The 25,047-nt window shown below is 38.4% G+C and overlaps 1 protein-coding gene across 2 annotated transcripts in view; it reads left to right on the top strand.

Annotated features, from left to right (window-relative positions):
* Positions 1–25,047, top strand: part of UGGT1 (UDP-glucose glycoprotein glucosyltransferase 1) — a 110,931-nt gene that overhangs the window by 74,514 nt on the left and 11,370 nt on the right. For both annotated transcript variants that reach the window (XM_061135376.1, XM_061135375.1), the window contains 13 exons: positions 1,273–1,368; positions 4,095–4,197; positions 4,439–4,518; positions 4,986–5,175; positions 13,519–13,677; positions 14,206–14,291; positions 16,063–16,147; positions 17,503–17,591; positions 18,049–18,153; positions 19,395–19,479; positions 20,502–20,684; positions 22,065–22,225; positions 23,398–23,512. In XM_061135376.1, the coding sequence (XP_060991359.1) occupies positions 1,273–1,368; positions 4,095–4,197; positions 4,439–4,518; positions 4,986–5,175; positions 13,519–13,677; positions 14,206–14,291; positions 16,063–16,147; positions 17,503–17,591; positions 18,049–18,153; positions 19,395–19,479; positions 20,502–20,684; positions 22,065–22,225; positions 23,398–23,512 (1,537 nt within the window). The remainder of the gene's footprint in view (positions 1–1,272; positions 1,369–4,094; positions 4,198–4,438; positions 4,519–4,985; positions 5,176–13,518; positions 13,678–14,205; positions 14,292–16,062; positions 16,148–17,502; positions 17,592–18,048; positions 18,154–19,394; positions 19,480–20,501; positions 20,685–22,064; positions 22,226–23,397; positions 23,513–25,047) is intronic.

Genomic DNA, 25,047 nt, shown 5'->3' with positions numbered 1-25,047 from the left:
AGAGTTGGACACAACTGAGCAACTTTCCCTTTCCCTTTCACGTTCAAGGTAGTTATGGGGCTGCCGAAAGATTGATGCTAAAACTTGTAGGGTTTTCAGAGTGACCTTGCTTGCCTAGGGTTTTCCTTAGTGCCAGGACTGTTCCACCTTGGAGTGGCCCCTTGTGACAGCCACAGCTTTCATGCCTGACCCAGACCTGCAGCTAAGAGGCCATTCTCAGCTTCCTAAACCTCAATTGTGACCTCTTTGATCAAAGGGCTCATCCCAGGCCACGTTAGTGTCCCTTGACATATTTTGTGACAGTGTTGACACATCACAGGAAACAGATGACCTACTTTATTTTGTTTTCAGAGTTAGTATTGAGAAGTGCCAGGGGATGTAATTTGATATAGTTGTTTGGTTCAGTGAGAGAATGGATGGGCTAGCTCAAATATTTTCACAAATATACTCAAATATATTTTAGCATTCTTAGAATTCAATCCTTGGTTCAGCAGACTAGAGCATTTTTTTTCAGTCTCATGATTTAGTGCAAAATCTTCCTTGGTTAGAAATCAAGTTGGGGGGGTGGGGAATGTGGAAATGCTTTTCTAAGTTGTTTAATGTTGATTGTAATAGTGTAATAGATAATGATGCATCCATAAATATAATACTATGCAGTTATTGAAAATATTGATGGACCCCAACAAAATAATGTTTGTAGTATATTATTAAATGAAAAATCAGGTTACCGAATAATATAGTACCACTTTTGTGTATATAGATATATATATATTTTATAATATGGAAGAATTATGAACTGAAGTGTTTTCAACACTTATTTCTTAAATATGCTGTTAATGTGTGTATCTCCGTTTTCTCCTTATATATTTTTTTCCTGAATGTTTTTTTTTTTTGTAAACTGTTACTCTAATGATCACAAAAAGTAATAGAGTTATTTAGAAGAGGGTGAGGGAGACATAAACGACACTGGCAGCCTGCCCCAGGCCAGGCTCTGAGCTAGGTGCTTTATTTTGTGTGTTTGGCCAGTGCTGGTTTTACAAGAGCCTCTCCAAGTAGGTGTTACCTCCGTTTCACACATGGAAAAAGCAACACTTACTGCAGGGCTATAAAACTAATCAGTGACACAGGCCTGTAGTTTTTTTTCTCATGCCTATTGGTACAAAGTTTATTTCTTCAAATCATGTCGTTGGCATTCAGTACTTAGGTTGATTGTAATAGCTGGGAAACCTTCAGTCAGAGAGATGCTAAATTTTCACCAACCACATCTTTCAGGGCCAGTGACTTGGTAATGAAGGTGGACGCTCTCCTGTCAGCTCAACCAAAAGGAGATGCAAGAATCGAATACCAGTTTTTTGAAGACAGACACAGGTATAGAATCAGTGTTGAATTTATGCATATTTTTGTTTTCCTCAGCTCCTTTATTCTTCCATTTAAAGTGTATTTGTAAGTGTGACATGCGGTTTTCATATATGTTTACATTCACATGTAGAACTCATAACAGAGCTCAGTTGCATAGAAGTTGACATTTATTTCTAATCAACCTAAAGTAGTTCTGAATACACCCTTTGAGGAAACAGAGCATTTCACACAGCAGATCAGCTTCATTTTATTATATTAAAGAATAAACGGTTGTTAGACCACTTGTCTCTCTATCTTTTTTTTAAACCTGTCTTGTTTTCAATAAAATAAAAATAAGTGTAGCATATTAAGGGAGTCTTTTGTTGCCTGTCTTTTTGTCTCTTGTTTTCCAGTTTTTTATTTTGAAAAGTTTCAAACTTGGAGAATAGTTCAAAGACTATTACAGTGAACACCCAAATATCTTTAACCTAGATTCACGAATCGTTGACATTGTGCCACATTTATCCATATATGTGTGTATGTATAGTATATGTTTGCATACAAACTTAACATGCATTCACATTTTTGGCAACCATTTGAAAGTATGTTGTTCAATTCAGTCACTCAGTCATGTCCGACTCTTTGTGACCCCATGGACAGCAATACGCCAGGCCTCCCTGTCCATCACCAACTCCCAGAGTCCACCCAAACTCATATCCATTGAGTCAGTGATGCCATCCAACCATCTAATCCTCTGTCATCCCCTTCTCCTCTCGTCCTCAATCTTCCCCAGCATCAGGGTCTTTTCAAATGAGTTAGCTCTTCACATCAGGTGGCCAAAGTATTGGAGTTTCAGCTTCAACATCAGTCCTTCTAATGAACACTCAGGGCTGATCTCCTTTAAGATGGACTGGTTGGATCTCCGTGCAGTCCAAGGAACTCTCAAGAGTCTTCTCCAACACCACATTTCAAAAGCATCAATTCTTCGGTGCTCAGCTTTCTTTATAGTCCAACTCACATCCATACATGACTACTGGAAAAACCATAGCTTTGACTAGATGGACCTTTGTTGACAAAGTAATGTCTCTGCTTTTTAATAAGGTGTCTAGGTTGGTCATAACTTTCCTTCCAAGGAGTAAGCGTCTTTTAATTTCATGGCTGCAGTCACCATCTGCAGTGATTTTGGAGCCCCCAAAAATAAAGTCTGTCACTGTTTCCACTGTTTCCCCATCTATTTCCCATGAAGTGACGGGACTGGATGCCGTAATCTTAGTTTTCTGAATGTTGAGCTTTAAGCCAACTTTTCACTCCCGTCTTTCAGTTTCATCAAGAGGTTCTTTAGTTTTTCTTCACTCTCTGCCATAAGGGTGGTGTCATCTGCATATCTGAGGTTGTTGATATTTCTCCCAGCAATCTTGATTCCAGCTTGTGCTTGTGGACATCGTTATATATCATGCATAAATTCTTTGACATCTGTCTCCTGAGTACTGGCAGTATCTCCAGCAATTTAAATTGCTGGCATACCTCAGCAATTTAACCTTGATAAAGCAATATTATGTAATATCAGTCCACTTTCAGATTTCTCCGAAGCCCAGTAATGACCTTTTACAACTGTTTGTTGTTTTGGTCCAGCTTACACATTGCAGTTATTGTGTCTCTTTAGTCTCTTCTAAGGTGGAACAGTTTGAGGGTTCTTTTGTTTATTTGTTTTTTTAGTCTTTCATGACATTGACTCTTAGGAGTCCAGACCAGTTGTCTTGTGGAAAGTCCCACGATCTGGGTTGTTTTCTCGTGATTAGATTTAAGATTAACTTGTCTTTAGGAAGAACTCCTACAGTTGATGTATGCAGCACTTACTTTATCAGTCAAGTGTATATCTTTTTGCACCTCAGAGTCACCACAGAGGCTTTAGATGCAGAAGCCTGCATACTACTCTTCTATGATTTTGATTTAATTAGTTTAGAGTAGATTGGACTTTGGTTTAATTGACCTGTACTTTCTCACAGTCAGTCCTTGTGGGGATAAAATTTGAACAGACTATTTGCCATAAAATATTTGTTTAATTATGACTGTCACGTCTAGGAGTACATTAATTCTCAAGAAATTTCCAAGTGTGGTAAAAACTGGTTGTGAGAAGTTCTTTACAGCTTGAAAGCCATCTAAATGTCTAGCAATAAGGAGTAGCTTAAGTAAACTACAGCAGGTTCATTTGGCAAATTGAAGATTATTTCTTTTTCAGGATATTAATGTATAACAACATGGAAAAATTTTTATAATAATTACAATTTCTGGGGGAAGGAATGAAGTCATTAAAAGGTTGCTGGTATCTTGTGGGTGCATTTGATCTTTATATAGGCATATAAGGAGGAGGGATGGTGAGATTTTATGATTATTTCCTTTTTCTCTCTTTTGCAAATTTCTTGTAATATTCTTATATTTCTTTTACAATTTGAAAGCATCAATTTCTTCTCTCCTTACAACCTTCTTGCCAAGAAATAAAAATTGGCATCATGTTCCTTAACTGTTAAAAACAAGCATCAGAAACTTTTAGAGGGTTTTGCAAACTTTGAGGTAGACATAATCACATAGTTGACCACCATGTCACCTTACTGTTTGAGATCTAAAGTTTTTTGGAAAATGCTAAGAGAGTTGATTAGTTGTATTGGGTGTGTTGTCTTCCTGCCCCCACTCTGCCAAGAAATCAACTGTTTCCTATTTTCCTCCAGATTAATGTTTTATCTTTTTGTTCTCTGTAGTGCAATTAAACTGAAACCCAAGGAAGGGGAGACGTACTTTGATGTCGTGGCTGTCATTGACCCTGTCACCCGAGAAGCACAGAGACTTGCCCCATTGCTTTTGGTAGGTACAACTGCAGAGGCAGTGCCCATGTTTTGTCCCCATGATAGGTAAGTGTGATTTTGATTGTGTACTAGAGCTGTGATTTCTAGGGATTTACCCAGTGCAGACTTTATAGTATTTATTATCTTTGTGTTTTTTCTTGAGATACACATTTCTGAAGAGAAAATGTAAACATTTTGTCTCAAGTATCAGTCACTTTGTAGGAAAAATTTTTGTTTTGTCATCTGATTTCCTCTTTTAGGTTTTAACTCAGCTGATCAACATGAATCTAAGAGTATTCATGAACTGCCAATCTAAACTTTCCGACATGCCGTTAAAAAGGTAAAACCAACTGGCGAAGAAATCAACCCCTAGAAAAAATTACACTCAGTCTGAAAGCTGAAATTGAATGTAAAAGATCATATGGATTTATATATGGACATCATGTTTGGGAAAAAAATCACTTACTGAAGTTTTGCTAAATTTCTAACAACTAATCAAGAGGTTGAAGAACTTAGTATGAGTGTGGGAGCTGGGGGTACAAGCATTTCCCCTCCCCACAAAATGCAGGAAGGAATGACCTCCCCTCCCAACCCCACTTCCCGTGCTCTCCTTCCATCTTCAGCAACCACAGGACATATAGTTAGGACAAGGGATGGTTTTGGAAACACTTTCTCACTATGGAAGGAAGGTCTTCCAAATCTAGTTTGTCTTAAGTCAGTTGTTTACCTGTGTAGATGTGTATAAACTCAAAGGTTGTGGTTGCATTAAAGAAAAAAAAGTTTAACATCTTTTTTTTTCCATTTCAGCTTTTACCGTTATGTCTTAGAACCAGAGATTTCTTTTACTTCAGACAATAGTTTTACTAAGGGTCCAATAGCAAAGTTTTTGGATATGCCGCAGTCTCCTCTGTTCACTCTGAACTTGAACACACCTGAGAGTTGGATGGTAGAGTCTGTCAGAACACCATATGACCTTGATAATATTTATTTAGAAGAGGTAAGAGTATCATTGCTTCTCAGTATCTAATCCCACATAACCCTGTTGAAGATGTTGTTATGGTAGTCTCTGATAATCTCCCTACAGTCTAGGGGTGCTTCTGAAACAGTAGTGTTCAAATAACAGCCTTGTTGAGATCTATATCACATACCATAAAATTCACCCTTTTAAAGTATACAGCTGAGTAGTTTTAGTATATTCACAGACTTGTGCAGCCATCACCACTATCTAACTTTAGATAATTTTCAACACCCCTAAAACTAACTCCATTCAGTTCAATTCAGTCACTCAGTCGTGTCCAGCTCAGCGACCCCGTGGACAGCAGCACACCAGGCCTCCCTGTCCATCACCAACTCCCAGAGTTTACCCAAACTCATGTCCATTGAGTCGATGATGCCATCCAACCATCTCGTCCTCTGTTGTCCCCTTCTCCCGCCTTCAATCTTTCCCAGCATCAGGGTCTTTTCCAGTGAGTCAGCTCTTCACATGAGGTGGCCAAAGTATTGGAGCTTCAGCTTCAGCATCAGTCCTTCCAATGAACACCCAGGACTGATCTCCTTTAGGATGGACTGGTTGGATCTCCTTGCAGTCCAAGGGACTCTCAAGAGTCTGCTCCAACAGCACAATTCAAAAGCATTAATTCTTCGGCACTCAGCTTTCTTTATAGTCTAACTCTCACTGCATGCATGACCACTGGAGAAACCATAGCCTTGACCAGACTAACTCCATACCCCTGAGTAATCACCCCCAATTCCTCTTGCCCTCTGACAGCCACTAATCTGTTTTCTGTCACTTTTTTGTGACTGGCTTTTACACTTAGGTTATTTTCCAGGTTCATTCATATTTTGGCATTTATTAGTACTTTATTCCTTTTTATTACCAGATAGTATTCCATTGTATGGATATACTACATTTTATTTATTATTTATTATATCCACTGTGTGGCTGTATCACTTATAGACATTTGGGTTGTTTCTGCTTTTTGACCATTATGAATAATGCTGCTGTGAGCATTTGTACATAAGTTTTTGTAGATATGCTTTTCTTTCTCTTGGGTATATACATAGGAGTGGGATTGCTGGATCGTATGGTAATTTTATGTTTAACTTTTCAAGGGATTGCCAAACTGCTTTCCAGACTGATTTGCCCTAATAACAAATGACATTGAGCATTTTTTCATGTGTTTATTGGCACATGTGTTATTTGTGTATCTCCTTTGGAGAAATGTTTATTTAAATACTTTGCTTTATTCAAATCCTTTAAAAATTGACTCATCTTTTAATTGTTGAATTGTAAGAGTTCTTTTTATATTCTGGATACAAGTCCCTTATCACATATATGCCTCACATATGTTTTTTCCCATTTTACAGGTTGTCTTTTCACTTTTTTGATGGTGTCCTTTGAAGCATAGAAGTTTCTAATCTTCATAAAGTCTAATTTTCCTAGTTTTTCTTTTGTCACTTATACTTCTGGAGTTATATCTAAGAAACCATTGTTTAGTTCCAGGTCACAAGGGTTTACTCCAGTGTTTTCTTTTAGAACTTTCACAATTTAAAACTCTTACATTTTTGAAAACTCTTACTTCCTTGATACATTTGGAGTTAATTCTTTGTATATGGTGCCAGGTAGAGTTCCAGCTTTATTTTTCGTATGTGGCTATACAGTTGTCCAAGCACCATTTGTTTTAAAAACCTATTTTTTCCCCATTAAATGGTCTTTGTGCCTTTGTCAGAAATCAGTTAACCCTAATGTGAAGGTTTAATTTTGGGCTGTCAGTTCTATTCCATTGATATATGTGTCTGTTCTTAGGCTAGTACCACATTGTCTTGTTTACTGAAGCTTTGTAGTAAGTTTTCAAATTAGGAAGTGTGAATTTTCCAGTTGTGTTTTTTTTTCAAGGTAGCTATGGCTATTCTGGGTTCTTTGCATTTTGGAATCAGCTTATTAATATCTTCAGAAAAAGTTACTGTGATTTTAATAAGAATTTCATGAAATCCCTAAATAATTTTAGACAGTATTGCCTTCTTAAACAGTATTAAGTGTTCTGAACCATGAATGTGGGATATCTTTCCGATTATATAGGTCTTTAATTTCTTTCAACAATGTTTTGTAGTTCTTAGTATACAAGCCTACACAAGACCATGTCATCTGCAAATAGAGGTTTACTTCTTTCTTTCCAGTATGATGTCTTTTATATAATTTTTGTAATGCATTAGAAAAATTTTAAATTACTGATTCAGTCTCTTGCTGTAGGTCTGTTTAGATTTTCTATTTTGTCTTGAGTCAGTTTTCAAAGTTTGTGTATCTTAGGAATTTATCCATTCTATCTAGATTATCTAATTTGTTGGCATACAGTTTTTCATAGAATTTTCTAAAATTTAAATTTAACAGCCTTGTTTCCTTTATTCTTGCTTATTTCAGTAAGTTGGCTCTTCTCTTTTTCTCTTGGTCACTCTAGCTAAAAGTTTGTCCATTTGTTGATATTTGTGAAAAATAAGCCTTTGGCTTCATTGCCTTTTTTTTTTTCTTTTCTTTCCATATAACTGTATTTGGAGTCCCTAAGGTAATTGGTCCTTTCCCCCTAACCCATTTTCAAAGATAGTTCAATTTCATTTTAATTATGTCTCTTACCAGCCCTCACTCTATATCTAGCTTAGAGTGTGTTAACAAAGGGACTGAAAGGCATGGTCTTTACCTCCAGGGAGTTTATAGTGCCTCAGAGCCTCCTTCCTTTTTAAACCATTTGTCATTGTGTCTGCCCTTAATATCTCCTATCACAGTTGAACCCTGTTTTCTGGTTCTGTCTTCTTGGGAATTGGGAGACTGGAAACTTGAGCATAGTTACCGAAGGACTTTGCAGACTTCTTTTCGTGAGGTTGAATAACTAGTTTCTTGAAGAAGAATCCCAGGGCTCACTTCAGCGGCACATGCACTAAAGCTGGAAGAAGAATCCTTTAGGTACTAAGCTGATTGAAGAAGAAAGAGAATGTGTGTGTGTGTGTGTGTGTGTGTGTGTGTGTGTGTGTGTGTATACACATAGGTACACACTTGCCCTTTCCCAATCCTATCCACCATATTTTTAACAGAGAATACAGTTTTTGCCCTTGAGGAGGGCAAAAATTCTTTCTGTTGAAGAAATTATAGAATGGCCACAAAAAAAGCACTAAGAAACATTGCGCAGAAGTACAGAATCGAATGCAAAGCAGGTTTCTTCTGTATTTCCTGGAGTTTTTACTGCTCTGTTTTAGGCTTCCTCCAGTTTCTCTGTATTCCATTGAAAATACAGAGCCTGAGACATGTGAGCATGTGGGGGTTTCACTCTTAGCTCTTAATGTAATACTTTTGGAATTTACTATTACAGTAACATATTAAGCTCCAAATATTTCCATTATTAGCATTAGATACGGCTATAAAACCAAGCCTGAACTAGCCTGGGATAGAAACTCTTTAATTATTATGTTGGTGGAAGTGTAATTATGATTTTGGGCCATGAATTTTAAATCATTATAACAAGGCTTAAACACATCTTTATTAATCAGAATAAGAACCATTACAATTAACATACTTTTGCCAATGAGAAATAAGTTTGTTTAATCTTGTAGCATGAAAATTCGTGGTTTGAGATTTGATGAACTCCTGGAAAGCATTTTCTGCCTCCTGCTGGTTGTGGAAACATTTTCCTTGCATAAACCTGTCAATATGCTTGCAGAAGTTGTAGTCGGTTGGCAAGAGATCAAGTGAATTTGGTAGATGAGGCAAAACCTTATAACCCAATTCATTCAACTTTTGAAACATTGTTGGGTGTTGTTGTGTAGAATTAGGCCCTTTCTGTTGACCAGTGCTGGCTGCAGACATTGTAGTTTTCAGTGTTCAATTCAGTCCCTCAGTCCTGACACTTTGTGACCCCATGAACTGCAGCACACCAGGCCTCACTGTCCATCGACCAACTCCCGGAGTTTACCCAAATTCATGTCCATTGAGTCAGTGATGCCATCCAACCATCTCATCCTCTGTCGTCCCCTTCTCCTCCCGCCCTCAATGTTTCCCAGCATCAGGGTCTTTTCAAATGAGTCAGCTCTTCGCATCAGGTGGCCAAAGTATTGGAGTTTCAGCTTCAACATCAGTCCTTCCAGTGAACACCCAGGACTCCTTTAGGATAGACTGGTTGGATCTGCTTGCAGCCCAAGGGACGCTCAAGAGTCTTCTTCAACACCGCAGTTCAAAAGCATCAATTCTTTGGCACTCAGCTTTCTTTATGGTCTAACTCTCACATCTATACATGACTATTGGAAAAACCATAGCCTTGACTAGATGGACCTTTGTTGACAAAGTAATGTCTCTGCTTTTTAATAAGCTGTCTAGGTTGGTTATAACTTTTCTTCCAAGGAGTAAGCGTCTTTTAATTTCATGGCTGCAGTCACCATCTCTAGTGATTTGGGAGCCCAAAATAATAAAGTCAGCCACTGTTTCCCCATCTATTTGCTATGAAGTGATGGGACTGGATGCCATGATCTTAGTTTTCTGAATGTTGAGCTTTAAGCCAACTTTTTCACTCTCCTCTTTCACTTTCATCAAGAGGCTCTTTAGTTCCTCTTCACTTTCTGCCATAAGGGTGGTGTCATCTGCATATCTGAAGTTATTGATATTTCTCCCGGCAATCTTGATTCCAGCTTGTGCTTCCTCCAGCCCAGCATTTCTCATGATGTACTCTGCATATAAGTTAAATAAGCAGGGTAACAATATACAGCCTTGATGTGCTCCTTTGCCTATTTGGAACCAGTCTGTTGTTCCATGTCCAGTTCTAACTGTTGCTTCTTGACCTGCGTACAGGTTTCTCAAGAGGCAGGTCAGGTGGTCTGGTATTCCCATCTCTTGAAGAATTTTACACAGTTTATTGTGATCCACACAGTCGAAGGCTTTGGCAGAGTCAATAAAGCAGAAATAGATGTTTTTCTCGAACTCTCTTGCTTTTTTGATGATCCAGTGGATGTTGGCAATTTGATCTCTGGTTCCTTTGCCTTTTCTAAAACCAGCTTGAACATCTAGAAGTTCACGGTTCACGTACTGCTGAAGCCTGCCTTGGAGAATTTTGAGCATTACTTTACTAGCGTGTGAGATGAATGCAATTATGCAGTAGTTTGAGCATTCTTTGGGATTGCCTTTCTTTGGGATTGGAATGAAAGCTGACTTTTTCCAGTCCTGTGGCCACTGCTGAGTTTTCCACATTTGCTGACATATTGAGTGCAGCACTTTCATAGCATCATCTCTTAGGTTTTGAAATAGCTCAACAGGAATTCCATCACCTCCACTAGCTTTGTTTGTAGTGGTGCTTCCTAAGGCCCACTTGACTTCACATTCCAGGATGTCTGGCTCTAGGTGAGTGATCACACCATCATGATTATCTGGGTCATGAAGATCTTTTTTGTACAGTTCTTCTGTGTATTCTTGCCACCTCTTCTTCATATCTTCTGCTTTTGTTAGGTCCATACCATTCTGTCCTTTATTGTGCCCATCTTTGCATGAAACTTTGCCTTGGTATCTCTAATTTTCTTGAAGAGATCTCTAGTTTTTCCCATTCTATTGTTTTCCTCTATTTCTTTACATTGATCACTGAGGAAGGCTTTCTTATTTCTCCTTGCTATTCTTTGGAACTCTGCATTCAAATGGGTATATCTTTCCTTTTCTCCTTTGCTTTTCACTTGTCTTCTTTTCTCAGCTATTTGCAAGGCCTCCTCTGATAGCCATTTTGCTTTTTTGCATTTCTTTTTTCTTGGGGATGGTCTTCATCCCTGTCTCCTGTACAATGTCATGAACCTCCGTCCATAGTTCATCAGGCACTCTGTCTGTCAGATCTAGTCCCTTAAATCTATTTCTCACTTCCACTGTATAATCATGAGGGATTTGATTTAGGTCATACCTGAATGGTCTAGTGGTTTTCCCCACTTTCTTCAGTTTAAGTCTGAATTTGGCAATAAGGAGTTCATGATCTGAGCCAGTCAGCTCCCGGTCTTGTTTTTGCTGACTGTATACAGCTTCTCCATCTTTGGCAGCAAAGAATATAATCAGTCTGATTTCGGTGTTGACCATCTGGTGATGTCCATGTGTAGAGTCTTCCCTTGTGTTGTTGGATGAGGTGTTTGCTATGACCAGTGCGTTTTCTTGGCAAAGCTCTATTAGCCTTTGCCCTGCTTCATTCTGTACTCCAAGGCCAAATTTGCCTGTTACTTCAGGTGTTTCTTGACTTCCTTCTTTTGCATTCCAGTCCCCTATAATGAAAAGGAGATCTGTTTTGGGTGTTAGTTCTAAAAGGTCTTGTAAGTCTTCATAGAATTGTTCAACTTCAGCTTCTTCAGTGTTACTGGTCGGAGCATAGACTTGGATTACTGTGATATTGAATGGTTTGCCTTGGAAACGAACAGAGATCATTCTGTCATTTTTGAGATTGCATCCAAGTACTGCATTTCGATCTCTTTTGTTGACTATGATGGCTACTCCATTTCTTCTAAGGGATTCCTGCCTACAGTAGTAGATATCATGGTCATGTGAGTTAAATTCACCCATTCCAGTCCATCCAAGTTCACTGATTCCTAGAATGTCAGCGTTCACTCTTACCATCTCCTGTTTGACTGCTTCCAATTTGCCTTGATTCATGGACCTGACATTCCAGGTTCCTATGCAATAATGCTCTTTACAGCATCGGACCTTGCTTCTATCACCAGTCCCATTCATACCAATTTTCAGTGTATCTCATCGATTTGCAGAGCATATGTCTCAGATATGTCTCAGTTTTTGCCATGATTTAGATAGCTGTAGTGGGTCAGACTAATAGCAGACCACCAAACAGTAATCATGGCCATTTCTGGTGCAAGTTTGGCTTTGGGCAGTACTTTGGAGATTCTTCTCAGTCCAGTTAGTGAGCTAGTCATCGCCAGTTGTCATATACAATCCACTTTTTGTTGCATGCCACAACCAGATAAATAGTTTGTTGTTGTTGTTGTGTAGAATGAGAGAAGATGACACCTCAAAACGATGTTTTTTGATTTGCAGTCATGAGATACCCACTTACCAAGCTTTTTCACCTTTCCAGTTTTCTTCAAATGCCTAACGACCATAGAATAGTCAACACTGAGTTCTTTGACAACTTCTCATTGTTTGTAAGAGGATCAGCTTCTGTGGTGGCTCTCAGTTGGTCGTTGTCAACTTCCAATGGCTGGCCACTAGGCTCCTCCTCTTCAAGTCTCTTGTCTCCTTTGTAAAACTTCTCGAACCACCACTGAACTGTATGTTCGTTAGCAGTTCCTGGGCCAAATGTGTTGTTGATATTGTGAGTTGTCTCCACTGCTTTACAACCCATTTTGAACTCAAATAAGAAAATTGCTTGAATTTGCTTTTTGTCTAACATCATTTCCCTGATATAAAATAAACAGGAAGTAATAAGTCATTAGCAAAAAAATAAGGTCAGAAATGCACATTAAAATAATGTATAATGTAACCACATTTATTTAGAATATATTCTAATATCAAACAACAAATTTCAACAATGCAAAATTGCAATTAATCTTGTGCCAACCTAATAGTTAAAGCCAAGCTGCCCTAAGATTTTGTAATTATACCATATTTTCTGCAAGGAATTAGCAATAATTCAGGCAGTTGGTTTTATGTGACTATGGAACCATTAAATATATCTTGGATATTTGCATTTAAAACAGCAGTATTTTCAGCTGTCTTCTGAAGGCCAAGATGAATTTGCATTTTTGTTGGATGTTTTTCTGATGTTTTGCATTGTTTCTTTTTCTCATATAAATTAATCCTTATAGGAGTGTCTTACCTATCTTCTCCATTATTTGCTTTTAAAGATATTCATTCTTTCAGAAATTTTATTTTATGTGATTTTTTTTCCCCAATACTACCTTCCTAGATTAACATCTTATCCTCTCCTGTGTACTTTTGGAATAACCTCCTTACTGTTTTTCTGTGTCCTTTTTCCTGCCTCTCCTTCCAACCCACCTGAGTTTCTAAAATTGTGTATGCTTATTAACTACCAGCACAATCAAGATACCAGAGCATTTCCATCTCTTCAAAAAGTTCTTTCATGCCCCTTTGCAGGTAATCCCCTCCTTTCCCCTCTGGCCACAGGCAGCAGCTGATCTTTTCATCACTATAGTTTTACCTTTTCTTGAATTTGTTATGAATATAATTATACGATATATAGCCTGTTATGTCTGATTTCATTCACTTTGTGTAGTGCATTTGAGATTCCTCTGTGTTGTTGCATGTATCACTAGGTTGTTTCTTTTTATTGCTGAGCCGTCTTCAGGTGGTGATTTAATTTTGACATTGCAGGTGGACAGCATCGTGGCTGCCGAGTATGAGCTGGAGTACCTGTTACTAGAAGGTCATTGCTATGACATCACTACTGGCCAGCCGCCCCGGGGACTGCAGTTTACATTGGGAACTTCAACCAAGCCAGTCATTGTGGATACCATTGTTATGGCTAATCTGGTAAATAACGGTACATCAGGTGGTGATACTGAGTCACGTTAATTTGGGCCCTGCAGTTTATGATGCAGCAGTTAGCACTGTGAACATGAGTGAGATTAAAGTTCATGATGGACTGAATTTGGTCAATATAAAAATCATCAGTTTATTTAAATTTGTAGATTGGAATCACATGGCATCTTAAAAGAAAACATGCTAGAATATTTTGCTTTAACCAGATTGGCTTCTGAAAATGTGTTGCTTATGAGCCAATAGCCTTCTTCTTTTTTTTTGTTTTTTGAAAATTTGAAGTATATTCACACATTACATACTGCTTCTTCACTGAAGTACAGCTAAAGGACAGGCTTCTTGGCTTGACAGGCCTGTATTTTGCTAGTGTTTCTAATATGTGGGTTTTAAGAATGGCATTGGTTTAACTATCTTATTTAAAATAAAGTGGACTGACATTTCAAAAAAGAAATAGCTGTCCCTCAGAAACAGCATTTTGATGTTTCCAGGAGAACTAAAATTTGTCTTGTCTTCTGGTCCTAGGGCTATTTTCAGTTAAAAGCCAACCCAGGAGCTTGGATTCTCAGACTAAGAAAGGGACGTTCTGAAGATATTTACAGAATCTACAGGTAGGATTAAATGATACAGGTGCATTTTTTCAGAACATTCTGCAGTATGAATCAGCTTGAATTGAATAGTACACTGGCAATTAGGCAATTAGAATTTACTTTATAATTGTATGTGCTTTTCCAGAAAATGAAATGTGGAAGAATTGTTGGGGTATAATTGAACAGTAAGCAGTATAAATACTAACAATGTATGTAATCAAGTTTGGCTTCAGTCATTCTTTTGTGCTAGCTATCCAGAACCAAATCATTCTGTCAACTGTGATGAAAACCACAGGCAGATGAGAAAGTGAGTCATTTTTAGGAAGGAGAAAAGAAATGAAGAACAGTTCAGACTTTTCAACCCAGGGTAGTATATTTCTCTACCCTGAGTGGGTTGTAGATTGACTAGACTTGTAGGCTTTGGTCTTGGAACCTTGGTGCGAGCACTTGTCTTTCTAGGTCTGAGAAAGTATGGAAGTACTCCCAGCATGTTTCATCAATAACCTGCTTTTTTGCTTTAAGGTTTTCTACAAGTGACTGTTGGTTTAAAAAAATTATACTGCCTTCTAAAAAGGTGTGGTTTAAATTCTGTTTAACACAATTTAAATTAGTCTTAAGCTATGTGAGAAGACTTCACACCAGTTCATTTTGGGAGTGATTTCCATTAGTTATTTGAAAACAACCTCATGTTGTGTCCTCATCTTAGCTTTATAGAATCTTATCTGACACACATGAAAGCAATGTGAATTTCTGCATATTTCTTAGCAAGAAAATAGAAGGTTTTTGTATTATAATTATATCTTCATTGTACATAGTAGGGTTTTCTCCAATAAATGTTTTCCCCAAATATGGTTTTAAAGAATTTTAGTACTGTCATTAAGAGCTTATCTGTTGACTTTCTAAACCCTGTCCCATCTGCATGCACTTTTCCTAGCCACTCTTTCCTCTAGGGTGTGTGGGCCTCTTCTCCACCTAGCAGATGAGGACTCTCTTCCTTCTGTGCTTCTTGGGCTCTGGAATGTTTCATGCTCCCTATCAGAATCTCCCCTTTGCCCATGGACTCTGCTGTCTGTTGGATGACAATGAATTCAGTGAATTCATATTTTATCATGGCTTTATATAGTCAGCATCTTAAAAATTGGTGACTGGAAATTTTAGATATTATCATTGATTAAGAAGGAAATACTCTATTTAAATTTTCTTCCTCTGCTCTGTCTGCTTGCAAACAGAGCTTGTTTTAGTTCTTCCTGCAGAGTATGGACGCCTGATTGAGTACATGGCCTGGACTTGGCTCTGTGCCTCCAGGAAGGACAGAGTCAAAGCCTTTACAAAACTCTGAAGTAGAGCTGTGTCTTGCTATGCGTAAAGTAATGCGTGCATGTGCACTCAGTCATGTCCGACTCTTTGTGACCCAGTGGACTGTAGCCTGCCAGGCCCCTGCGTCCATGGAATTTCCTAGGCAAGAGTATTGGAGTGGGTTGCCATCATATTCTTGCCAGCACTGGGAGCCTCTCAGTGTATGGAAGGTCATTCAATGAGGGGCTCAAGAAGGAAGTTTGGGCTGTGACCAGTTGGCATATTCAACATGTAAGGGCAGAGATTTTGACAAGTGCCCCTGTGTTGCTTGAAGGGGTTTTCTGCAGTTTGTGAGAAAATAATTTGCTCAGAAAATACTCCTTTATGATGAAGATAGTGGAAGTGGAAGTGGAAAAATATAGGTTGATGTAAGTCCATATACTGCAACTTGAGAATTATGATTTGTGATATCTGCCTTCCTTTCTTCTTTTCTAAGTCACGACGGTACAGATTCTCCACCTGATGCTGATGAAGTTGTTGTTGTCCTCAACAACTTCAAGAGCAAAATTATTAAAGTGAAGGTGAGTTTGGTATATTAAGGCAGCCGCTCTTTTATAGTTGATAAAAGCAGCAGTAACTTGGTCTTTAGTAGCTGTTATATAAAAATATGTATCTTTAAACCAGTCCCAAACTGTGTGAGGTGATGGGATGTGTTAACTCCAGAAAAAAAAAAATGCTGTTATTATGGTGAAAAACTTAGTCGCACAGTTATGTCCTATTCCTTGTGATTCCATGGACTGCAGCCTGTCCCATTCCTCTGTCCATGGAATTCTCCAGGCAAGACTACTGTAGTGGGTTGCCATTTCCTCCAGGGGATCTTCCCAACCTGAGGACCGAACCTGAGTCTCCAGCATTGCAGGCAGATTCTTTATCAACTGAGCCACTAGGGAAGCCCGATCATTTCACAGTATAGACCTGTCCCAGGTCAGCATGTCCTGCACTTTAAATTTATGCAGTGTTACTTGTCAGTTATGTCTCAGGAAAGCTGAAGAGAAAGGAAAGAAACCCACCCAAGACTAACTCACCTTTGAGATTTTACTACAGCCTTATAGAAATGTGGCTTGGAATGCAAAGCATATTTTGTAAATACAAGTTTGTGGCTTTGTTCAGCTGAGAGGTTGCACCTTTTGGGTTACCTCATTGAACAGTGCAAGTCTCATTTCACATGAAATGTTTTCACAGACACTGCTTTGTTTGTACAGTCACAGTTCACGTTATTTTTTGAAAACTGGGAAGAATGCCAATGAGAATTTCAGCAACAATAATAAATGGTGGTAGCCTTATTTAATTTCTTGTCACTTTTGCTTTCTGTTCTTAGAACTTTGAAATTCCTAGTGCATTATATTCAAATAAAAGATATTATGAGACAGTCATTACACTCTAAAATCTGAAGCAGGCCACACATGGTTGAGCAGAAAAATGATCCCTATGCTCTCGAGAAGTTTTAACCCCTCTTTGTATTAGTCAGTCCTAAAACAAGGCTGTCATGTGAGATGACCCCTTCCTGGCAGCTGGAGCGTGTGTGCACTGTACTCTTTGCCTAGAACTAGAGTTAGTTTGGTGAGCTGCATTTCTCTTTTTACTTAAACTGTAAGGTTCTCTGCCAGTTTTTCAAACTAGAGACAGTTATTGTCTAGTTACAAGAGGTTGCTATCTCCTCATTAAGATTTCATTTTATTTCCTCATTAAGATTTTACTGTGGTATGATGAGCATAGTTCTGTTGAATGTGTCTGGGCTCAGAGTATGTTATATCTGCTCGCAGGAGAATTCACTCTCTAGTGTTGTCAGTATTCAGTGAGCATCCCGTGAAGATCAGTTCAGTGCCTCCTCAACCCAGTAGGGAGAGTGAGATTCATCACATGTGACTGATTGCAGGTTCAGAAGAAGGCAGACATGGTGAATGAGGACTTGCTGAGCGATGGGACTAATGAGAATGAATCTGGATTTTGGGACTCCTTCAAATGGTAAATTGGCATCAGAAAGAAGTGATGTTTTTAAGGAAAAACTGAGATATAAATGCCATCCCTCCCTTCTTTTGAATATAGTAATCCTGTCTGGGCTTTTCAGATTCTGCTCTTTGCATCCACTTGTGTGTAGAATAGATGAATGTTTCCCACTGAATAGTTGAAAGAGGTTACAGTCCCCTCATAGTGGAGTTACTTCTGTGCCTGACTTCCTAACTCCTGTTGGATTTTTCCTGCTCTTTGGAGAGTTGAGTGGTAATTGCTCAGTTAACTTTCCATTGTTTGTTTTGCATTCTAGTGAACTAGTCCAGTCTTCTCCTGAAGCTCCACAAGGCCCTGTGGGCAGCCTCCCTCTCTTTGTCCTGGTGGGAGGCACAATCTCCTTCCCCTCCCCTTAAAGGGCAACATGTCTGTACCAGCATTTCAAGTATTCTTGTTTTTACCTTCCTTATTATAGGGGCTTTACAGGAGGACAGAAGACCGAGGAAGTGAAACAAGACAAAGATGACATAATTAATATTTTCTCTGTTGCATCTGGTCATCTCTATGAAAGATTTCTTCGGTTAGTCATGTTTGGTTATTTCAGTATATATGCATGAATTTGTCATGTTGTTCTTTAGGGAGCAAATGTTTTATGGGACTCTGCCCATTACACTTCTTTGTATTTGAGGCACTCTGAGGATTGTGTATAGATGATTGTATATACTTAACATTTGTTTTGATTTGGCCAACCTCATGAAATGGACTATATAATATATAGTAAATGAATCTGTGTAGCTATTATAAGGTTATAAACCTTTAAAACTACTGTGTGCACATTATAAAGAGTGGTTTTTCATTGTCCACCAAGCATTGCCTGAGGATAGAGAATAGAGGTGGAATAGGGCCATGGACCTGCCTTCTGATGATTTGTAGGATTTCAGAGCCGGGAGGGATCTTAGTTGTGTTTTGTAGACAGGCTGAGACTTGGAGGGTAGCGGGACTCGGCTGAGGTCACATAGCCAAAGTTGAGGGGAGGCACAGGCTTGGCTGGTGAATGCAGCAGTCACCAGGGGGGAAGCCCTCAGGGGCGCCTTGTGTCAGCGGTCGGGAGGGCTTGGCTATGAATATGCACCTTTGCCTGACAGTGACTTTCCTAATGCCAAGGTTCTTTTTTACTTTTAATTTTCCACTACAAATCTAGTATAGCAAATAATCAAGATGTCATTTTACTCATGTTTAGCTGTCATATTCCCAAGAAATAATATCTGACCTAGGATTGTAATGTCAGATGTTAATAACCACTGAATTTAATTAAATTCCTTGACTCAAAATTTGTTTCTGTTTGTTTTCCAAGTAGGGAATCCCAAAGCTGTGATCATTTGCCATCCCCTTCCCTTTGCCTACTCTGCTCCCTGGCTGAGCTCCCCGATGTAGGCTGGGAGAGGCAGTAGGCTTCACCGACTTCCTTCTTAGAGTGATGTAGTCGTTAAACACAATCTCCATGATTCATTTGTGCCGTAATTAATGTGTCAGTTCATAAAGGAGTTTATTTTAAGGTGTCACGTAATTAGAACACATGCCTCTATCAGTCTGGTATATTTTTATAGGTAATAAGTACTTCTTTCTCATCCAGAGATGACTCTATAAAATGAATAAATGCAAGTTTCCATTTTCCACTAGTCAGGGTCTCTCTTTGCCTAACTGAGCCATTAGTTTAGCTCTGCCATAAAGAACACTGAGTCTAGTGATTGACTTTACTTGATTTTGTTGAGATTAAAAAGATTTGAATGACTGTTATTATTGCTTGCTTTTGTTTGACAGCATAATGATGCTATCAGTACTGAAGAATACCAAGACTCCTGTGAAATTCTGGTTCTTGAAGAATTATTTGTCCCCCACGTTTAAGGTTTGTTCCTTAGGCTTTGAAAAGGAAAACATGCTTATTAAGGAGATATATGCAGTGCAATATACTGTTTACTACTTCTACTTTATCTGTGTATTTAAAATTTTTTTTCCTTTTATTAGGTTACTGACTGTAATTCACCTGCATAATTCTATGTTGATTATTCTTCCCCCTGTCTGTTTGGGGGGAATAGTTGTTATAAAACTGAACACAGAATTACAACTTGGTTGAAGCTTGGATAACATAAGAGGAGAGTCTGTTTCTTCTGTTTTGATGAAGTAACATGTCTCTTCAAGCATGAGTGTCCTCATTTAATGAGAAAGCACAGTACTGATTCCAATGAGAAGGGTGGTTTGTTCTGTTTTGAACAACTGTACCCAGTGATCTGTGGAAGTAATGTATCATCTGTGCAAAGCAAAAACACACATGGAAAGTTTAGAAAGTTTTCTGCTTTGTTTTTATCACTGTTTGTTATCCAAATTGATTTATTTGCATCTTTTTCTATGTTGTTCTGTAGAATTTACTAAGCAACTTTTAATATATTCAGTAATATCTCCCCTAGATAAATAATTCACTTCTGGTCCCCTAAGGTACTTATATTTAGAATCTGAAAGACTTGATGGCAACAAACTTGTTCAGAGTATTTGGGTTTGCCATGTCATTCCCTGGATTAGACCTAGTGGTGAGAAAGGCTTAAAAGCAAGCTCAAAAAAATGTTTTACTGAAATCAAGTTAAGACAAAGTCCATTTCCCTTAAACATACACACACATAACTTAGTTATATAAAAGCCTTCACTTAAAGAATTCTGGTCATCTCATGTGTGGTTAGAAATCATAAAAAAATGGAGATTTGACAAAAGTTTATATGTATTCTTTATGTAGTCACAAGTTAGTCAGGGTCACATTTCTTCATTAGACTGCTGGTACAGTAAATGTGTTTTACTTATGCCATAATTGTGGTTTGTTGACTGACTTGTTTTTCTTAATCAAAGTAAGTGATTGTTGTTCCCTGTGTCTGCAAATAGGAGTTTATACCTTATATGGCAGACAAATACAATTTTCAGTATGAGCTTGTTCAGTACAAGTGGCCCCGGTGGCTTCACCAGCAGACTGAGAAGCAGCGTATCATCTGGGGTTACAAGATCCTCTTCCTGGACGTGCTGTTCCCACTGGTTGTTGACAAGTTCCTGTTTGTGGACGCCGACCAGGTGAGCTCTCAAAGGCTGGGTTTCAGCAGTGCAAATTAAAGGCATTAGACTTCCTTTTCCTTTTTAAATGATGTTATCTTTCCAACTGTGGAAAGATACACACTTATTTTACATTATTTAGAATAAATGAATCTATTTGCAGAACAGCAATGGAGACACAGACATTGAGAACAGACTTATGAACATGGCTGGGCAGGGGGGAAGAAGGAGAGGGTGGGATGTGTGGAGAGAGTAACATGGAAACATACATTACCATATGTAAAGTAGATAGCCAGTGGGAATTTGTTGTGTGACTCAGGAAACTCAAACTGGGGCTCAATGATAACTTAGAGGGTTGGGATGGGGAGGGTTGGGATGTTCAAGTGGGAGGGGACATGGGTAAACCTATGGCTGATGTTGGTGTTTGGTAGAAACCAATGCAGTACTGTAAAGCAATTATCCTTCAATTAAAAAGAAAAAAAAAAAGAATATATGGAGAGGTATCACCAGATGTGATCACTTTTAAAATCTGCGTTCAGTGTATCCTTTCATCTTTTCTCCTGGGCCTCTTTTATGTAGTTATGATTACATCATTTATGTAGTTTTGTATCTTAAATTTAACACACTTAACATACAAACTAAAATTGAAAAATTTGCTGGTTTAACGTAACACTGCTTGCTGTCATCTGCAGTCATTTGCCCCAAAGCTAGGAGTTATTGACGTGGGTAAGAGAGGGGGTTGGTGCCTGGCCTTTAGCATGTGGGACTCTTCAGATGGTCTTCCTGCTGTCAGGAATACAGCTGACCTAATTAAAAGAAACACGCGAATTTTAGAGCATACACACTCAAAAAGTGTAAACATACATCTGCCCTACAGCCTTTACCCTTACCCTGAACTGTCTAAAACCTGAGTTTCTCATCTGAGTGGAAGTGATGTCATGTGTGCAGAAGTCATTTGGACAAAAATCATCCAAGTCTTGGGAATTCTGCCCCACCTGGCTCATTTATATCACAAGTGGCTCAACATGAAGCCTGCTTTCCTAGTTCTGCAATCACGTTTCATCCCGAGCACTTACTGTGTGCCAGGCATCATTCTCCATCTGTCCATACACGAGTTCATGTGATCCTCCCCAGAAACTGAGTCACAGAGAGGCCACACAATGTAAATCTGTTTTACTTCTGCTTTTTTTTTTTTGTATACTTAGAGTACTATGCCCCGAGCAGTAGGCTAATCATCTTACGTGCTGGTGAGGGCAGTCAGCCTAATCAAGAAGAAGCCAGGCTTGAACTGGGTTTGCTGCCTGTGCCACTGATCAGTCCCTGAGCTGTGCCCTCAGTATTTTTAGGAAACTGGTATCTGCATGGGTGTTAGACAAGTGACTGTGATCCTTTCTTCTTCAGATCGTACGAACAGATTTGAAAGAGTTAAGAGATTTCAATTTGGATGGTGCTCCTTATGGTTACACTCCTTTCTGTGACAGCCGCAGAGAGATGGATGGCTACAGGTTCTGGAAGTCAGGGTACTGGGCCAGTCACTTAGCTGGGCGAAAATACCATATCAGGTACTGAGAATGTTGTGGTTTGATTTTCATTTCTTTAAAATTAATTTTGCATATTTAAAATTGTGAGTAGGTAATATGTTAATGTGGTTCAAAAATAAGAATTATAAAAATATATAGTGAAAAGCTGCCCCATTCTGTCTACTTACTGTGTCTCCTTCTAGAGTTTTTTAATTCTTAGGTAAAAAACTATGACTTCTTTTTTTACACAAAATATATCCTACCTTATTTACGGTTTTGTGCTTTGCTTTTTTAACTTTATGTTTCTAGTAGACCTTACATCAACATGTAGAGAGACCTTTTTCCTTTTTGTATCAGCATATTATTCCAGTATTATTCCATTGTGGTCTTGCTATGACATATATTGTTATTTGTTGTTGTTGTTTAGTCACTAAGTTGTGTCTGACTCTTGAGACCCCATGGACTGTAGCCTGCTCCTCTGTCCATGGGATTTCCCAGGCAAGAATACTGGAGTGGGTTGCCATTTCCTTCTCTGGCGGATCTTCCCAACCCAGGGATCGAACGCTCATCTCCTGCATTGGCAGGCAGGTTCTTTACCACTGAGCCACCAGTTAAACACACAATTTTGTATATTTCAAATATACCTATAGAATAAATTCCTAAAACTCCTAGGCTAAACAGTGTGTGTATTTGTTGTACATCTGTTGTTTTTGTATATTATCTTCTCTGGGAAAAGTGTGATTTGGAGAGTAGGGAAATCTGTGGGAAGCAACATGATAGAGATAAATGTTGGGGTGTTGGTGATTTAAGTATTGTACTGTATGCCCTTGGTCCGAAGGACCTATAACACTTGGTTGGTTTTTTCCTCTGTAACATTTAAGATATCATCAGGATATCTTTGACTAATGATTATCAATTACTATAGTTTTTATCATCAAACCTGCTGAAATTTGCTAGAAACCTTCTTTTGTCAGAGATTATTTCTTTTGGAACATTGACAAAATGAGCTTGTGGTACCAGAATATGGGTTTTGTAATCACTTCCTTAGCCATCTTTGAAGTGGTACGTAGTGACTGTGAGCTCTACTGTAAAGCCTCAGCTTACCTTTTCCACGAGAAACCAGAATGTTAGCCTAGTGACCTGTTCCATTAATCAGTGGGGTTACTTTTTCAGCCCTAATCCGTGGTTGTAACAAGTGTATTTTCTCTATCCAGTGCACTGTATGTTGTGGATCTGAAGAAGTTTAGGAAAATAGCAGCTGGTGACAGACTCAGGGGACAGTACCAAGGTCTGAGTCAGGATCCTAACAGCCTCTCAAATCTTGATCAAGTAAGTGGCCGCTTGTTTTGGTTAACAGTTTTGGTAAGGGCTGTACAGTGTATCAGAAAATGAAGTAGTATTTGCTTCTCATTCCTCTCTGTTGGAATAGTGTTTTGTTTCTTCATGGAAAGGAATTTGTGTTTATTGTGTGTGTGTGTGTGTGTGTGTGTGTGTGTGTGTGTGTGTGTGTGATTTTTATTTGCCCTTAAGAGAGAACATAGTGGTAAAAAAACACGATAGGCCTGATGTTGGTTTGGGGAGGGAGATGGAAGGAGGGCGCTGCGATATCTTTTCATTTTGTGCCCAGCTAAGCTGATAAATTTGTTTTTCTGCCTGCTAGGGTCAGTTTGCTTCTCTTCTTTAGGAACTAACTATCACAGCACAGGATATAGTATTGTTATTTCTCTTTTTTCTATATCGAAAACCATGGTGTTTTTTTAAGAAGTTTAGCTGAATCACTATTTACTAATGCTAATCATTTTTTAGAGGTGAGATTATAGTTTGTGCTTTAGGTACGTAGTTTCACATACTTTGTTCTGCTTAAGTCTGCTTTAAACATTTTTAAACCTTTACTATGATATTTAGCACCCATAAATAAGAGTGTACAAAACAAAATATATAAATACATATTCATATGCATCAATGAAGTACCACACAGCACACACCCATGTACTGCCACCCAGTTTAGGAAACTCAACATTCTTAGCAACCCAAAAGCCACCCTCTTCTCCAACAGCATCCTAACTTTTGTGGTAATCATTCCGTGGCTTTTCTGTGTTGAGTAACTACTTACATATGTGTCCTTAAACACGATGGTTTTGCCTGTTTTTTCCCCTGCCTGTCTCAATGGGATTATACAAGGTGTACTTTTTTGAGTCTAACTTCTTTTGCTTAACATTATGTTAAGGAGATTCATCCATGTTGCTGTATGAAACGGTACTGTGTTTTGTTTATTGTAAATTTTAGTTGTTTTCCATTGTTGTCTTCCATGGATAATGCTACTGGGATTAGTTATACATGTCTTGGTTGATGCACATGTATATGTAATTCAGTTGTATAGACAACTACAAGTTGAATTGCTGAACCATCAGATTGGTGGATCTCTATCTTTATTAGATAATTCCCAACAGTTTCCAAAGTAGTTCTGATTTATACTCCCATCAGCAGTGCAAGGATTCCTGATACTCTGTGTTTTGAGTAATACTTGTTGTTAATCGAATTGATTAGATGTGAGCTGGCAACCCATGTGGCTTTCAATTAGAGAGTTTAATCTGTTTATATTTAATGTAATTATTGTGGAGGTGGGATTTACATCTGCCAATTTCTTGTTTTCTATCTGTCTTTTATGTTTCTCAATTCCTGCATTACTACCGTCATTAATAGATGTTTTAATTCCCCTCTTGTTTCTTTCACTGTATACATGGGGATTTTCTGGGGTTTTGTTTTTGTTTGTTTGTTCTAGCCCAGTTGCTCTAGTCTGAGAAAGTATTCTGTATGATTTTAGGCATTTAAAATTTGTTGAGCTTTGCTTTTTGATCCAGATA

Source organism: Dama dama, chromosome 33, assembly GCF_033118175.1.
Source record: "Dama dama isolate Ldn47 chromosome 33, ASM3311817v1, whole genome shotgun sequence".
Taxonomy (NCBI): domain Eukaryota; kingdom Metazoa; phylum Chordata; class Mammalia; order Artiodactyla; family Cervidae; genus Dama; species Dama dama.
The sequence above is the reverse complement of the archived record's forward strand: the minus strand, read 5'-3'. Positions and strand labels throughout refer to the sequence as shown.